Genomic DNA, 16476 nt, shown 5'->3' with positions numbered 1-16476 from the left:
ATTTATAATCAACCTGCTTTAAAGAAAAATATTGTTTTTTCTTGTCCCACACCAGAGGGCTCTTCTGATTTGGGACATAAGAATCTCTTAACCTTTTCTTTTAACAATACGTCTGGGTTTAGAGAAGGAGTGAGCCAATTCCATCTCCAAAGCCAGCTTGATAATTTTGGGAATGTGGGCGTAGTTCTTCTTACTACTTCCTGCTGGAGGGGGGCGCTGTATCTTATGGGGACACAAAGATAATTTTAGGATTATGGAGTAGTCCATTAGGGTGAACCTCTGAGCCAGTTGCCTTGAAACCATTCTGGATGTTGGATCATCTGGGCCATGGTGTCATCAGAGACCTTTCAGGTGGTCTTGGCTGATCAAACCTGATGTATCTTAATCTGGAACAAATCCATAGCCTCTGGCTTTCTGTGGAAACAAAAGCAGAGACTCCTTTCCGAAGCAACATATCCTTATATCCAAATTTTGAAGTCAAGGTACCTTTAAAATTTACATACTTGTTTAACTCAACAGCTTTTACGATCAAATCTTTTCCTGTAGTTAAAAATCCCAAAGACAAGACAAACCAGATTCTCTGTGTAATATCCATCTTTGTAAGATTGAAACACCACTGTGGCTGCTGGCTCCGCCCACATCAGCTTCCCAACATGGTGGTGGTACAGTTTACCACCAGCTCTGGGTCTGGAGCCATGTGCACGCACCATCAACTATCAGAAGCAGTTCTATCAAAGCAGCGTATAGCCTAGAAATCTTTTTTCTTAACTGGCAAAGGCTAAATTCACCATGCAGCAGAGTAAAGTGCTGTTTGTAGACTCCTCATTCCCGCCACACGGCAGGTCAGACGCACATGCCAGGAACCCGCCATAGTAGCTCAAACTGGCAGGCTGCCGCTAACTTGAGACAACTAGGAAGCTGTTTTTAGCTCCATTTTAGAATCTTTTTTGTCAGGTTTTAGGTGGAAACTCTTGCCCCACGTTGGGCGCCATCTGTAGTTAGTGTTTTTTCTGCCTGACCCAGAGTCAGGACAAATCTCTCTTACCCGCCAGTCCCACAGTCGCTCAGACCCAACCAAGAAAGCACACAGAAACTTATATTGCTTACAAACTGTATGGCCGTGGCAGGCTGCTTGTTATCTACCTTTTTTTATCTTAAATTAACCCATTTTTGTTAATCTATACTTTGCCACGTGGCTTGTGGCTTACCGGTGTCTTTACATGTTGCTTCTCATGGCAGCGGCTGGTGGTGTCTCCCTCCCACCTTCTACTTCCCAGAATTCTCTACTCACTTGTCCTGCCTATACTTCCTGCCTGGCCACTGGCCAATCAGAACTTTATTTACACAGAGCGATATCCACAGCACAAGAGGGTGTTGGATCCCTTGGAACTGGAGTTGCAGCATTCCCAGCCACCATGAGTGCTGGAAATCAAAGCTGGGTGATATAGAGCAGCTAAACCCCTGAGCCACCTCTCCAGAGCTTCGTGCAGACCCATCTGGCCTGCTCAGCTGTCAAGCGGTCCAGAGAGCCAGAAGAGCAGTGCAAAAACCTCTGCCCACCTCAGAATCTGCCCCCTCAATCTGTCAAGCAGGTACAACCACCCCTACCTCACCTAGTTTACTGAAGCCAACAGAGCCGACGGGACTTTAGAAGTAAATGCTCCAGGAATCCATCATAAAAAAAAGAACAGTTTTTATTGGTCTCAGGAACAGGGTCAGAGGAAAAATGGGGTGAAAAGATGGTAGCAAGTGCCCAGGGCACCTGCCTGGAGACCTCTGAGGAAAGAAGCAAGTGGTGGGCTGGAGGTCAGCACCTACAAGGAGGAGGCTGTAGCCTCACTCTCCATTGACCAGTCACATCACACCTCAGGAAGGCACAATCCCCACCCAGCTTGTTCTAAAGCTCTCACTGAGGTTTCTGTGAGAGCGGTTGTCGAACAACTTTCAAACTGTAAAGTGCAGTGCACAACACATGCAAGCTAGCTGCCTTTCTGTAAGACAGGCCCATCTGGACTCTAGGGAGTACTGGCTATGAAAAAACACTGTTGGAGGTTCAGGGTTGGTTGCTTGAGCTTTCTCTTCCCCTCAACTTCCATGGCACCTCACGTCCTACCCATGGGCCTTGGGGGTGGGTGGGTGGAAGCGTTGTTCTGGAGCTGGCCCAGTTCCCACTCTGAGCTGAGGTAGAGGCCATCAGGGTGTCCTCAGCAAGGCCTGCAGGTGGCTTTGCTCCCTAGGAGTTGGAGGAACAGCTAAGTCCTGGTGGCAGGGAAGGCCCTGGCCCTGCACCCTTCCTCCTGATTACTGCCTTCCAATATGCTCTTTTGTGCGTCTCCGTGAGGTCCATCCTTCTGTGTCCCGTTCCACTCCTGGGTGAGGAGAATGACCACTGGTGTATTCTTCCTCACCATATGCAATGTGGCTATGAGCCATTGTGGTTTCTGACCCCTCCTGGCACCCACAGACCAAGAGGCCCAGCATAGCAGAGGTCCTTCCCGTGGCAAAGTCTCAGCTCCAGACGCAGTGCTGAGAGGAGGGCTGTGGGAGCACTGATGAAGAGGGCTGTGGGGAGCACTGGTGGACCTCAGAGTAAAGCCTTAAAGAGGAAGGACAGAGAGGCTCCGCAGGACAGTCCCAGCGCCAGGAAGAAGGTCATGAGGGCTCCAGCCACCTCCCTCTCATGTGGCAGCACCTGCCTAGAACACATAGAAACAGAAGCTTAGCTAGAGAAGGCGAGGCCTGACCTTAGAGACAGCCTCTGGGCCCTCTGCTGTCCCTCTGCACTCGGGTTCTAGTCTGGGTCTGACCCCACCCTCTGTCACTATACCCTGGTCTTTCTCTGGGCTTCAGTTCCCTCCTCTGTAAAAGTGGCTGAAAAAGAACATCTCTCTGGACCCTTAGGGTCCAACTTTATGGCTTCTAGACCCCATCACCTTATTTCTCAACAGAGTGTCCCGGCTGGTTCTTCCTGCCATGTCGACTCTTCTGAGTCCCAGCTCTACGCCCCTGTCAGAAAAGGCTGGGCTCCCTAGACAGGTAACCCCCCAGTTCCTAGCCTGGGGTCGGCGCCACAGTGAAGTCCCATCCCATAGGATGGCAGAGGTCTGCGGACAGCTAGGGTTGATGGTCTCCCTTTGCAGATACTCGTCCTGAGCTAGGCCCTCCCCAGCACCGGCACCCAACCCTTTGCTTCCCAGACCTGGGTGCCAGGCACATGGTGAGAGACACCAAGTAGCCGTTGGAAATGGCGAAGAGCAGCATAAATGTGATGAAGTAGGCATCCTGCCAGAAGATGTTGGGCAGCCGGGCACGCTTGGGCACGTGGCAGAGCATGAAGAGCGGTACAAACAGGAAGCGCAGGCACACCAGCAGGGGCAGCAGCCGGCTGTCCTCATCTGGCTGTGACAGAGGTTCAGGTGAGTGTGCAGCCGGGAGGTGGGTATGTCACACGGGTACAGGTGCCCCCGAGAGCTAACGTTATAGGCAACAATGAGGAAAGTGACATGGTGCTGGGAACTAAACTCAGGTCCTCTGGAAGAACAGCCATTGCTCTTAACCTCTGGGCCATCTCTCCAGCCCCTGATCATTTCTTTATAATAATAAGAGCATTTAGGCCAGGGGATAGTGGTGGCACACGCCTTTAATCCCAGTACTGAGGAGGCAGAGGCAGGCCAGGCAGGTCTATAGTCATTGTGCATTGGTGCACTGGCATGCATTTCTCCAACCTGACTATAACTAGAACCTCCTGGCCATTCTCCCAGATGGGATTCCAAGCAAGGGGGAGGCTGGTCTCTAGGCTGTGTCCCCACTTAGGCTGCTGCTACTGTATCTGTTACATTCCCAGAGAGCTGTCACACAAGGACACAATGTCCACTGACAGCAATCCCCTAAGAATCACGTCCAATTTCTTACCAGCTACAAGAATCTTGCAGAGTGCCGGGCTGGGGCTGGGGGCACGGCACTCCACTAGATGTGGTGGCTTCTGCTTTGGAGGAACTCATCCCAGCCTGGCCTGACCATTCCAGGGGCTGTTCCAATGTCAGGTCAGGGGGACTACTGAAGGTCACCTTTCTATGTTCCTGTGGACCCTTTGGTCCCGTTACTTCCTAACCCTTTGGCTGGGTCAGCTGACAAGCTCACCCATAGGAAGTAGGAAGTCAGGCTCCGGCCCAGCCAATCCATGATGTTAAAGAGCAGAAAGCAGCAGATGGGGTTGAAGAACTGACCTAGGGAAGAGACAGCCAGTCACCCCGACCCCATCTGTCCTTTCCCTTCACTCCCCAAGCCCCTCTTCACCCCAACACTCACTCCACTTCCCGGGGCTGGTGGAGCTGGTCACCATGGCGGTGATGGCAGGAAAGACGGACAGGGTGACTGTGAAGACCAACACAAGGCACAGCGCCGTCAGCCAGATCTGGGAGCCGGAGGCAGGGTGTGAGTGGGCAGGGTAGTCCCAAACCTGCTGCCACAGCCCTACCCATTGCATCCCCAAGCCATGTGACCTAGTGACATTAGGGAGTAAGTACTGAAGCCCGGGGCTGGGGAAAATGTCCCTGGGAAAACGGTTAAGAGCCATCTCTTAGCTGAACCTTCGGGAAGACAACGAACCTTCCGGAAGACAACAAAGACTGAAGGTTTTTCTGGCTTCTGTGGCTCGTCCAAATCCAGCTCCAACTCCGGCTCCTTCTCAAGGTCAAGATCCAGAGCTGGGTCTGCCTTCTGGGGGCTGATGGGGATCCCATTCTTTGCATCTAGGGGAGAGGGAAGGCCGAGGATCAGGCCCATGGCTCAAATTTCCAAAAACAAGGAAATCCCAGTGGTGAAAAAAGTGTCTCTTTCCAGCCAAAGAGCAGGAGAAGGGGATTAATAGCGTCACTAGCCTGATTACTAATTTATTTGTTTATTTACTGCAGTGTTGGGGATTGGTCCACGGTTTCATGGGCTGTTAGACGTGTCACTGAATTACATGTTTTTTGTTTTGTTTGTTCTTGAAGATAGGATCTTTTTCTAGCCCAGGCTGGCCTAGAACTCTCTATTACCTAGACCTCTGACTTGCTATCCTGCCTATGTGCTAGGCCATGAGTTAAGCATTTTGGATGGATTCCTCTTATTGTTCTTTGCAATGAAGAAATGGAGGCTAAGCTGGGCATGGCGGCAAATGCCTTTTTTCTCAGCACCCAGGAAGCAGAGGCAGACAGTCTGAGTCTGTGGCCAGCATGGCCTACACAGAAAGACCCTGTTGCCAAGAACAACAGTAACAAGAAAGAAAGGGAGCAATTCACTGATCTGCCCAAGGCTGTAGAGCCCAGAGACTGTGGACCCAGAAGGCTCTCTGCATCTCCTCCCTTTTGCTCAAGAGGAAACAGACCCACAGGGTAGCAGGGATGGCTTCCCTTCACGACCTGCCTCTGCTCACACAAGGCTCAAAGAGATGGGGCTGTTAAGGGGACAGAAGGGAATAGTTCCCAGGAGTCTACTGGGACTTGCTCTCTCTCCCACCTCTCCTGCGAGGTCCTGGGATTTACCAGCTTGGAGGAGCTCAGCTTTGGTCTCCAGCTCCTGAGCTGGGGCCTGGGACAGCTTCTTGGCCAGGTAATATCGAGCAAACTCCTGCAGAAGAATCAGCAAGTCAGGCCTGCCCAAGGCCTGTCTGTAGCCCCTACCACACACACCCTTGGCTGGGAGGCTGAGGTCCCTGTGGTGGTCTGAAAGAAAATGGCCCCTAAAGGGAATGGTACTATTAGGAAGTGTGGACTTGCTGGAGGAAGTGTCTCTCTGGGTGTGGGCTTTGAGGTCTCCTATGCTTAAGTCCAGTGTCACAGTTCACTTTCTTTATGCCTGAGGATCAAGATGTAGAAGTCTCAGCTCCTTCTCCAGCACCATGTCTGCCTGTGTGCCACCATGTTCTACCATGATGATGATGAATTTAAACCTCTGAAACTGTAAGCCACCCCAATTAAATGTTTTCCTTTATAAGAGTTGCAGTGGTCATGGTGTCTCTTCACAGCACCAGAAATCCTACCTAAGACTTTACTCCAGTCAATACCTCCTTTGGGGAGATCAGCATCAACTGAGGTCTCATCTCTCTCCCTTGGACTCTCCTAGGGCTTTGTCCAAAATGCCCTAAGGTGGGGGTGTCTAGCCAAATGGCAGGCTTACCAGATGAGGCAGGCTAAGGTAACACACAATGGAGAGGAGGATGCCCACACAGGGTGTGATGAAGTAGCCAAGAGCAGAGGTCTGGGCATCCACACCACCTGTGACAGAAACTTCAGCTGCAGAGGAGATTCCACAGTCCCACATGGTTTCCCATAGTGTCACTGGTCATTCTCCCTTAGTAAAAAGCCCAAGAGCCCTGTTCCTCTGTCTCCACCCCATAACCCTGGCATCTTCCTCCTGTGTCCCATCCCTTCTTCCCCAAACTGAGGCTTGCCAGCCCCCCAGCCACTAGGTGGACTCACTGGCCATGGACATGAGCATAGCAAGAGCAGCGAAGATCCCAGCCAGGCCCTGGCCACTGAGGAAGAGCGTGCTGTAGGTGGAAGGCATGGTGCCCAGCTGCCCGAAGAGGCTGCCTTGAAGCACCGCACAGAAGGCTGTGGAGAGACAAGGAAGGGACCGATGCTCTGAGGCAGCCTTGGAGGCATCTGAGAGGAAGCATCCATCGGGGCATGGGAAACTCTGGTCCAGGCTGGGCAGGCATGGGTTTTCCTGGGGATTTAGGGCAGTCTGCTAAAACATCCCCATCTCTCCCTCTCTCTTTTATTCACTTATTTATTTATTTGAGACAGGGTCTCACTATGTAGACCAAAGTGGTCTCGAACTCACAGAGATCTACCTGCCTCTGACTCCCAAGTGCTAGGATTAAAGGCATGTGCCACCACACAGCAGCCTTTTTCTCTTTTGAGATAACCATTGCTCTGTGGGACTTCTGACTATGGCCTGCTCCTAGGTCACTGAGACAAGTGACTTCCCTCTCTCTGGGATCAGTTTCTTTTTGGGGGGATTTGGGTGATAATGGCATTGTTTTCCTTCATGGATCTGTTGGGCTGCTCCCAGCACAAGGAAGAAGTGGGAGAAGGGGGGTCAGAAAGCACGACAGATGTGCTTACAGTTGATGAACCAGACGGATGCCATGGTGATGGAAAAGAATAGCCCGGGGCTCAAGTCCACCTTCACCAATGCTGCCGTCAGGACAAAGAGCAGGAGTATGGCCAGCAGGCTGCCCAGGATACGCACAGCCTCAGGGATGCTGCTCAGAAGGGCAGAGGACATCAGATGGCCAGGCAGGGGAAGCTGGCACGGGGCAGGGCAGTGGACAGGGGAAGACAGGCAGCAGGAGGCGTTCCAGGCCTCTCCGGCTGTCTCCACAGGAGGCTGGGGTCCAACAACTGGCTCTTACCACTGATACAGGAAGGAGTTGAGGAGCGTGAAGAGCAGGAGAGGCAGCTGGGACAGCAGCGTCACCCAGTTGTTGAAGTTGTAAGTGTCTGTGGGACCGGTGTGGTTGGTGTTTGGGGTCTCAGCTGTGCTGTTGGCCCCTGCCAACCGCCCCTGGAAGTACTGCCAGATGGGAGACAGTGTAGAGTCAGGAACTTTCCCCTTCCACACTTGGGCTGAAGACTTGGGGCCTGGCTTTGCACTGTCCCCAGCACCTGGTACACCAGTGGAGCAGGATGTGTATGCACTGAATTAAATGGCTGAATTCTGGGACGGAGTCCAAGGCCTTGCTACATGTCTGGGTCACATCTCTGCTTCAGTGGCCTGGCTCCAGCCCCACTCCCACACAGCCTCTATGTTTAATCATCCCACGGGTATTTAAACACCTACTGTGTGCCAGGCCCCAGCTTACGTGCTAAGCAACTACATCCTCTCTGGCTGGCACACATATATCCCCACGCTTCTGCTTAGCTCCCCACGGCCTACAAGCAGAAGTTTATTTCTCCTGCGAACCTTTAGCACTCTGCTTCAGGCTGGAATGGAATGCCACGTATCATGTTACATTATTAATAACTCTGGCCCTATGGCTCTCAAGTTCAGTAGCTGATTCATCTTTGGGTATCCAGGGTCCAGCACTGACACAGGCACTCCATAGGCACCTGGAAAGTTGTCCCATTGAATATGTTTGAATAACCATGTCCCAGAGAAAATGCAAGCTACACATTTTTGCCTTCCTATAAAAGAATGCATGCAATGCCTGGTCCACAGTAGTTGCACACTAAATAGCAGTTGAATAAATGCAATTCATGTCATTGCAAAGAAAGTTAAAGGATTGGAAAATCCGCTTTTGGAGCGATTGGCCAGAAATAACGACAAAGAACATGGGCTGGTAGCTCCTTTGCTGGTTAGACTCCCTGTGTAGCATGGCCCTGCCCCTCGGAGATCTGGACATTCCTAAAAGTTTGCCTAGCCAGGAGAAAGGCGGCTCCTTCTGTGCGGCTTGGCGCTTCGCAGACAGGGGAGACACAGAAGGCGTGGTGAGGAAAAGCGGCTCGGGAACCGCAGCCCAAGGCGGCTGGAAGTATATGGACGTTTGTGGCCATGCGGTTGCTCACTGGCCGCTTGTCTCACCGGGATAGCGGTAATGAAGAAGTTCCAGGGGAGGAGGGTGCCCAGTCCCAGGATGAAGAAGCTGATCCCGACCAGGTGGTAGCTGTGGGGGGGATTAGTCAGAAGGTCACCCCGAGGACGCACGCCTGGGCCGCCCGAGCCGACTCCGAGGCCGCCCCTCCGTAGAATGGACTACAACCCCCATCACTCCCATTCAAGCAGCCAAGGGAACCGGCTGATGGGAATTGTAGTTCCCGTTGGTCTTGGCGTCCAGAAGCATCCAGACCAGCGGGAATTCACAGGCCTATGGCTATGGGAGCCCCGGTACGCACCACATGGGGTTCCCACCTCACCTGTCCCGAGGGGAGTCTTCTCGAGCCATGGCTGCCGCAGCCCAGTGCGCCAGACCCGGGGCGGGGCGGCTGCACTTGAGCCTATGCAGGGCTGGGAGGTCGAAGGACAGCGACGGGGGCCGGTCTCCCGGAATCCCAAGGTCGGAGCGCAGTAGGGAGTGTAAGGGTCCAGGCTGGGCTACCGCGAGGACCACGCTTCGCAGGCTCGAACCTCGGCTCCGCCCCCGGGGCGGGAACAAAGGAGCCTGCACCCCTCCCGCTTAGCGCTGGCTTTCCGGACTCCGCCCCGCAGGCAGCTTGTGCCTTTGGGTCTGGGATCCGGTTTCCCGCTGCTTGCACCGGTGCTGCTGGGTCTTACCGCCGCCCCTGCCCTCAGGCTCCGGTCCTTTCTGTGGGCATCTGTCCAGGATCTCTGGGGAGGGTGACAAGGACAATGACGGATAGAAGGGGTCCGTCGGTGGCTGGGTACAGCCGAACTGGCTGAGGGTTCTTCCTCTTGGCACGCTCGGAGGAGGAGCCTCGCTCGCACCCTTTAAAGTTTGGAGCCCTCTGAGCTTGCTGCTGCACAGTCGGCAGCTTAGCAAGCGTGCCTGGCCGGCCAGGTGGGAGAAGCTGGTGTCACCCTACTGTCGCAGAGGGTCCCGGCGAGATGCTGCGAGGAAGTTTCCCCAGAGGTCGAGGAGTTGGCCAGGTGTCTTTGCAGACGGATATGAAAGACAGATGGACCCTTTTCCTGAAGGACCTGGGTCCAGCTGGGCTTGAACTAGCGCTCTGGAGGGAACTGAGGCCCAGGAAGTGATGCTCAGCTCCCTCCCCAGCAGGCGCCTCACCCGGTGCATAAACCTTCCTCAATTCCTTCCACGGATTACTCCCACCCAGTGAAAACTTTGATGAGATTGCAAATTAGTCTTATAATTTATGCATGGGTGTGGTTTCTCTAGATGAGCAAGTAAGACTGTTTCCAAAGATTATATCTATATATTTTTTAAAAAGTATATTTATCTGGGCTGTCAAGATAGCTCTGAAGGGTGAGGGTGTCCCTGCCAAGCCCGATAACCTGAGTTCAAACCTGAGGACCCCTATAATGGAAGGACTGAAGTGACTCCTGCAAATTGCCGTCTGACCTCCACACAAGCACGGTGGCACACTTGTACCACCCCATGAATAAATGTAATGTGTGTCTGTGTATGTATGTGTTTTAAAGAATATAGTTCTGAGTTCAATTCCCAGCAACTACATGGTGGCTCACAACCATCTGTAATGAGATCTGGCGCCCTCTTCTGGCGTGCAGGCATACATGCAGACAGAGTACTGTATACATAATAAATAAAATCTTTTTTTTTTTTTTGAGCTGAGACTCGAACTCAGGGCCTTGCACTTGCTAGGCACGCGCTCTACCACTGAGCTAAATCCCCAACCCAATAAATAAAATCTTAAAAAAAAAAAAGAATGTGGTTATTAGCTGAGCAGTGGTGGTGCATATCTTTAATTCCAGCATTTGGGAGGCAGAGGCAAGCAGATATCTGTGAGTTTGAGGCCAGCCTGGTCTACAGAGTAAGATCCAGGACAGGTACCAAAACTACACAGAGAAACCCTGTCTCAAAAAGAAATGAGAAAAAAAAAAAGAAAAGAAAAGAAAAGAAAGAAAGAAAGAAAAGAAAAACCAAAAGGAAAAAGAAGTTATTTTCAGGTGGTTTTTCCTATGCGACAGGCAGACCATGTTTCTGCCCTCTGCTTGGTTCATTGAAGGTGGTTGGTTAATAAAGGATTAGATCATGGTGGTCTGCAGTTGACTCTCTGTGATGCTAGGAACTGAACCCAGAACCTGTGCATGTCAGGCAAACACTTTTTTCCCCCGAGACAGGGTTCTTCTACATAGCTTTGCTCCTATCCTGGAACTCGCTCTGTAGCCCAGGTTTGCCTTGAACTCACAGAGATCTGCCTGGCTCTGTCTCCCGAGTACTGGGATCAGAGGCATATGCCACCACCTCCTGGCCAGGCAAACACTCTTACCCCTGAGCTGCATCCACAGCCCTAGCCCCAGACTTTAGGCAGAAGAGAGACAGACAACATTTAATCACACAGGAATCACACTCTTCAGCTTTCTCTTCAGCCTTCCAGTGTGTGGAGAGGCAGTCTGAATTCAGTTCCAACATGTTTTCAAGGCCCCGTAATCCTCTCTCCACCCAGAACTGGCCTCAGGGCATCTCCTGGCAATTTTATATATCTACTTTTTTTTGGGGGAGGGGGAAGAGGACAGAGAAAGAGTTTCTCTATGTAACAGTCCTGGCTGTCCTGGAACTCAAGCTCTGTAGGCCTGGCTGGCCTTGAACTCAGAGATCCATCTGTCTCTGCCTCCTGAGTGCTGGGATTAAAGGCGTGCGCCATCACCACCTGGTTACATATGTACTTTTTACAATACTTACTTTAATAATTATTGTTGAAACTTGTGGTGATATATTGTGTACCCTAATAAACTTGCCTGAGGATCAGAGGACAGAGCCAGCCACTAGATTAGACAGAGCCAGTCAGTACTGGCACACGCCTTTAATCCCAGCACTTGAGAGTTTATGGTGGCATTCCTGCTGAGGTGGCCTGGCTCCAGAGGGCAGCCCCTAGCCCTAATCCTTCCTTTGTTTAACCACACCTTTTGTTTTTCTTTTCACCTATGAATCTTGTTTGAGAGTCAAGGATCTGAGAGTCCCCCAAGGATCAAAGGCCTATACAAAACTTGGTCCAGAAAACCTGGAAAACCAAGGTACCTGATAAATCAAGTAATTTGCACCTGGCATTTGGTCTCTGGGAGCTCCTTTTGGTTTGCTTTGAAGGTATGAGATTAACTATCTAAACTGTAAAAAAGAGTAAAAAAATATGCCTTAGGCAAAGGGTTGGTGCTTCAGTCCTTCCAGGCTGAACCCCCCTGCAGCCATGATAGGCTAGATTCATTCTTAAGATGCCTCTGTGTCTTCATTCCTTGGACCTGAGTGAACCCACACACTCGTGTATCAACCACACAACTACAAGATCTCATGCCTTTGCTTGGGAAGCACACATGCCTTTAATCCCAGGAAGTAATATGGCAGGGCAGAGAAAGGTATATAAGGCATGAGAAAACAGGAACTCATGCTCTTTAGGCTGAGGATGTTGTAGAGGTAAGAACTAGTGGCTGGCTGCTCTGCTTCTCTGATCTTTCAGCTTTCACCCTGATATCTGTCTGGCTCTGGGTTTTTTATTAAAAGACTATCTAAGATCCAAACTGTGGGGCACGAATTCACAAAAAACGCCACTTGCCTGTGGCCTTACAGGCCCACCCTACGTGGGCCGGAGTCCCTAACCCACTGGCTAAGGTTTCGCTGCAGATGCCGGTTTCCCACTGACAGTAATAGAAAAAGCGAGTCCAAGTGGGACAGGGGTTGGGGACATAGCCCTGGCACAGGCAAAAGTGGCGCATGAGGTCTAGGGAGCAGTGCACTTTGCTTGTTTGGGCTGGGATGGAAGAGGATGAGGGATTTCTGAGAAAGAACAGCCTGTTCCAGGACTGGGGACAGGAGGCTGGCACACTGTGGAACATACAAATAGATCCCTTTGGCTAGGAGAAGAAGGCAGAGCCTCCCTGGGGTTGGATTTCACTTCAGGTTCTCAGCTCAGACTGGGGGATCCTTGTAATTAACAACCAATATTTTGTTTCTATTCTGTGGTGAAATTGTATGTGCGAAGAAACCCAGACACAAAGCATTTTGATGGCACCATGATATCCTAAGGGTGTTATAGAAGGCAAGAAAGGAAAAAACTCTAATAAGTAATAACTATGTGAATAGATAGTGCTCAAACACAGGAGAGTCACATGCTCAGCCCCTCTATAAAATCATAGTTACAAACAAACACTCAACAGAGGCCCCCAAAAGCTGACTCTTAAAGGCCACTAGTGTGTTTTGGTAATGTGCTATTCCGAAATGGTGACCAAGGCTTGGCAAAACACCAAATGACAGTTGTCCCTCTGCAGACACTTAGTGCCTGAGGTACTGGAAAATGCTGTGTATATCAAAACCTTACAAATAACACATTGTGTCTGCATGTTAAGTGGACTTACAGCCTGCGAGGCGTTTACCACCAACCCCACAGCTCCCCAGAGTTTTCTTGAGTGTGAGCAGCAGGAAATATTAGATAGAAGGATTTATAGTGTGGAGATAAACAGATAGAAATACAGGACAGCCTTGAGAGAGCCTAGAACCTATTCCAACAGGCCCTGACTGTCTCTGCCCTAGGGCATTTATAGAAACGCCAAGGAGTAGAGCAAAAGCCCTCCCCCCAGCACAGCCAAGTGCAGACCATCTCAGACACCTGCACTTAGGCCCATGGTCCTAATCACCCTCTCTATGCGGACCTGATGGGTAAAGCCACGAGGAACCTGAAAATGGGCTCCCACAACAGCCCAGGCTCAGAAAAGTATCAGTAGCGTTTTTAATTTTTGGTTGTGAGCCTAGCCTTTAATGGCTGAGCCATCTCTCCAGCCCCGGGTTTTTAAAAATAAATAGTTGAGCTGAGTGGTAGTGGCATACACCTTTAATCCCAGCACTCAGGAGGCAGAGCCAGGCAGATCTCTGTGAGTCCGAGGCCAGCCTAGTCTACAGAGCGAGATCCAGGACAGGGACCAAAACCATAAAGAGAAGCCCTGTCTCAAAAACAAACAAACAAAAAACAAAAACAAAAACAAAAAAACCCAACAAAACAAAAACAAAAATAAAACCCCAAAATAATAATAATAAATAAATAAATAAATAGTTGGTTTTATATTTAGTACAGTTTTATATTTACAGAATTCTTGAGCAAATAGGACAGAGTTCTACATATCAGCTGCAACTTCCCTTATTTAAATCTTACATTAATGAGGTACATCCATGACAGTGAATGAGCCCTGTGACACATTGTTAATTGAAGTTGCTAATTTACCTTGCAGTTCATTGTTGTACATTCCGCTTGCTTGTTCTTTTGGATTTTTTTTTTTTTAAAGACAGAATCTCACTGGGTGGTGGTGGCACACACCTTTAATCCCAGCACTTGGGGAACAGAGGCAGGAGGAGGATCTCTGTGAATTAATTCCAGGACAGCCAAGTATACCCAAACCCTGTCTCGAAAACCACCCCCAAACAAACAAACAAACAAAAACCCCAAAAAGACAGGATGTCACTCTAGCCCAGGCTGGCCTAGAATTCACAATGTAGTCCAGGTTGAACTCATGATCTTCTTGGATTGTCAGACTAGGTCTAGGCTCCACTTGGTAATACCCTCTTTTTTAAAAGATTTTATTTTTATTTTATGCATATGAATGTTTTGCCCCTGTGTATGTATGTGTACATGTGTTTGCACTGCCTATGGAGACCAGAGAAGGTGTCAGATCATGTGGTGATTTGAAAAAGAATGCGCCCCCCATGTGCTCATATTTTTGAATTTTTTTTTTGTTGTTGTTCTTTTGAGACAGGCTTTCTCTGTGCAGCTTTGGTGCCTGTTCTGGATCTTGCTCTGTAGACCAGGCTGGCCTCGAACTCAGAGATCCGCCTGGCTCTGCCTCCTGAGTGCTGGGATTAAAGGGGTGTGCCACCACCACCAGCATATTTGAATTCTTAGTCACTGGGGAGTGGCACTACTTGAGAAGGATTAGGAGGTATGTGTGTAGACTGAAGACTTTTCTGTGTAGCATGAATCTTAAAGGTACTTGTTAATGAAACTCAAACCCGAGGCCAGTTATTGAGGTGATTGCTGGAAGATCAGAGACACAGAACAAGCCACAGTTTCCTCACCTCGCCAGTCCCTCAGCTGGTCTTGTTTCCTCAGACTGGAAGCTTCTGTGTCTTCATCCCAAAGGCTCTCAGCTGAACTGTGCTGCTCCAAAGCCCGAATACTTCTCCAGCCAAATGCTTAACTAACTACATGCTTAACTCCTCACTTCCTGGTCCTCACGCCTTATATACCTTTCTCTTTCTGCCCCCACTCCCTGGGATTAAAGGTTGGGTTTCTGGGATTAAAGGCGTGGGTCACCATGCTTAGCTGTTTCTAAAGTGGCCTTGAACACACAGAGATCCACCTGGCTCTGCCTCCCAAGTGTTGGGATTAAAGGCGTGTACCACCACCACCCAACTTCTGTCATGGCTTACTCTTCCCATTTTCTAGCCACCATTTTTGGCTTTGTTCTAGTGGCTGTCTGTTCTCTGACCCCAGATATGTTTATTTCAGGGAACACACAATATTTCAGGGAACACAATACCCACCACATTTCCCCTGTTTTTATCTAAAATTTTAAAAAGCTTATAACTAATACATGCCGGTAAGATTTACTGAAGAAGGCAGAGGCAGGAGGATCCCAAGTTGAGGCCAGCCTAGGAGAAGCTACGGAGAAGCTTCAGCCGGGGCAGAGACAGAAACAGTGTCGGTAGGACCAGGGAGGCAGTGGCTGCTGCTTCGAGTTACTGGCTGTTTCTCATCGTGTTGGTGACTTTGGTGATACTGCTACCTGGAACAAAGAATTTACTGCTGCTTGTTCAGAGAAGAATTGCCAGGACCAGCATATTAGAAGAAAGTATCGGCAAAGGTCAGTTTGGAAAAGGTTGGCAAGAGAAATGCTGGGGAGAAATTGCTGTGAAGATTTTCTCTTCTAGGGAAGAACGTTCATGGTTCCGAAAGACAGACAGACATGAGATTGTAATTGCTCCAAACCACAGAGGAAGCACCAAAAAAAAAAAAAAAAAAAAAGAAGAAGAAGAAGAAATCTAAAGGGAACCATGATCATGCCTAACAGTGACTTTGAAATCTTCAAAAGGATGATGGGACTCCACAATGGACTATGATGCCACATGGACTATGGTAAAGCCATTAACACCATGGAAAGATCGACTCTGGACTACAAACTGCTCAGGACAATTTCGAGATGATCCAGCCTAACAGACTACTTGAACAAGGACTTGAAACAAGCCCTGAACTTTCTCATTATGCAGCGGTGGGACAAATGATACGGGACTTGACAATTAACCCAAAAATTTTCTTTTCAGGATCCTCTAAAGATGGGAGTAATTTTAAGAAGATGACGCCCACATCCCCAAAAAGTGTGATGGGAGGTTTTCGGTTGTTTAATGAGTTTTGGATATTGTCATTGTTTATGATGCTTGGTTACAAGTTGTTAATTGTTAATGGTCAGGAAAAGAGCTGAACATGGAGATTAGATTCAGAGGTTTTGTTTAAAAAGAAAAAAGAAAAAAGAATATAGATATGAGGTAGATCACTGAATCTACCCTGAGAAAAAGATAAAGAAATAATAGGATAAATGGGTAGATCACTGAATCTACTCTAAAAAGGAAAAAGGAGAAGATATAAAAAATGACAAAAGGTAGACTACTAAATCTACTATGAAAAGAAAAAAGATAGGATAAGTAATGAAAAATTTTTGTCTGAGTTTATCAAATGTTACTGGACTGGACATTGTTATATATAATGGAGTTTTTCCCCTGAATCTGTCAAATGTTAATGGACTAGACATCATTAATGTAATCTTGACTATGTATATTATATATACTTATTGGAT

At 49.3% G+C, this 16476-nt stretch overlaps 1 protein-coding gene across 1 annotated transcript; it reads right to left on the bottom strand.

Annotated features, from left to right (window-relative positions):
• Positions 1 to 1669: 1669 nt before the first annotated feature.
• On the bottom strand, positions 1670 to 9392 carry Slc29a2 (solute carrier family 29 member 2). The gene is made up of 12 exons (XM_036171453.1): positions 8904 to 9392; positions 8572 to 8653; positions 7403 to 7563; positions 7113 to 7252; positions 6462 to 6596; positions 6160 to 6257; positions 5526 to 5610; positions 4609 to 4751; positions 4309 to 4414; positions 4141 to 4226; positions 3200 to 3399; positions 1670 to 2696 (listed from the first exon to the last, which is right to left on the bottom strand). Exons 1-12 carry the CDS (start codon positions 8930 to 8932, stop codon positions 2585 to 2587), a joined length of 1377 nt encoding a protein of 458 aa, XP_036027346.1. The 5' UTR covers positions 8933 to 9392; the 3' UTR covers positions 1670 to 2584.
• Positions 9393 to 16476: the final 7084 nt, after the last annotated feature.

This window comes from Onychomys torridus, chromosome 1 (genome assembly GCF_903995425.1).
Source record: "Onychomys torridus chromosome 1, mOncTor1.1, whole genome shotgun sequence".
In the NCBI taxonomy this organism is placed as follows: Eukaryota; Metazoa; Chordata; class Mammalia; order Rodentia; family Cricetidae; genus Onychomys; species Onychomys torridus.
The sequence above is the reverse complement of the archived record's forward strand: the minus strand, read 5'-3'. Positions and strand labels throughout refer to the sequence as shown.

Excerpts from the sequence above, each read along its gene's own strand:
- Slc29a2 (XM_036171453.1), bottom strand. The coding sequence starts at position 8,932 with ATGGCTCGAGAAGACTCCCCTCGGGACAG. Across the intron at positions 8,654-8,903 it reads GAAGACTCCCCTCGGGACAG|CTACCACCTGGTCGGGATCA; the intron begins GTGAGGTGGGAA and ends TCCCCCCCACAG. Across the intron at positions 6,597-7,112 it reads ATCCGTCTGGTTCATCAACT|CCTTCTGTGCGGTGCTTCAA; the intron begins GTAAGCACATCT and ends GTCTCTCCACAG.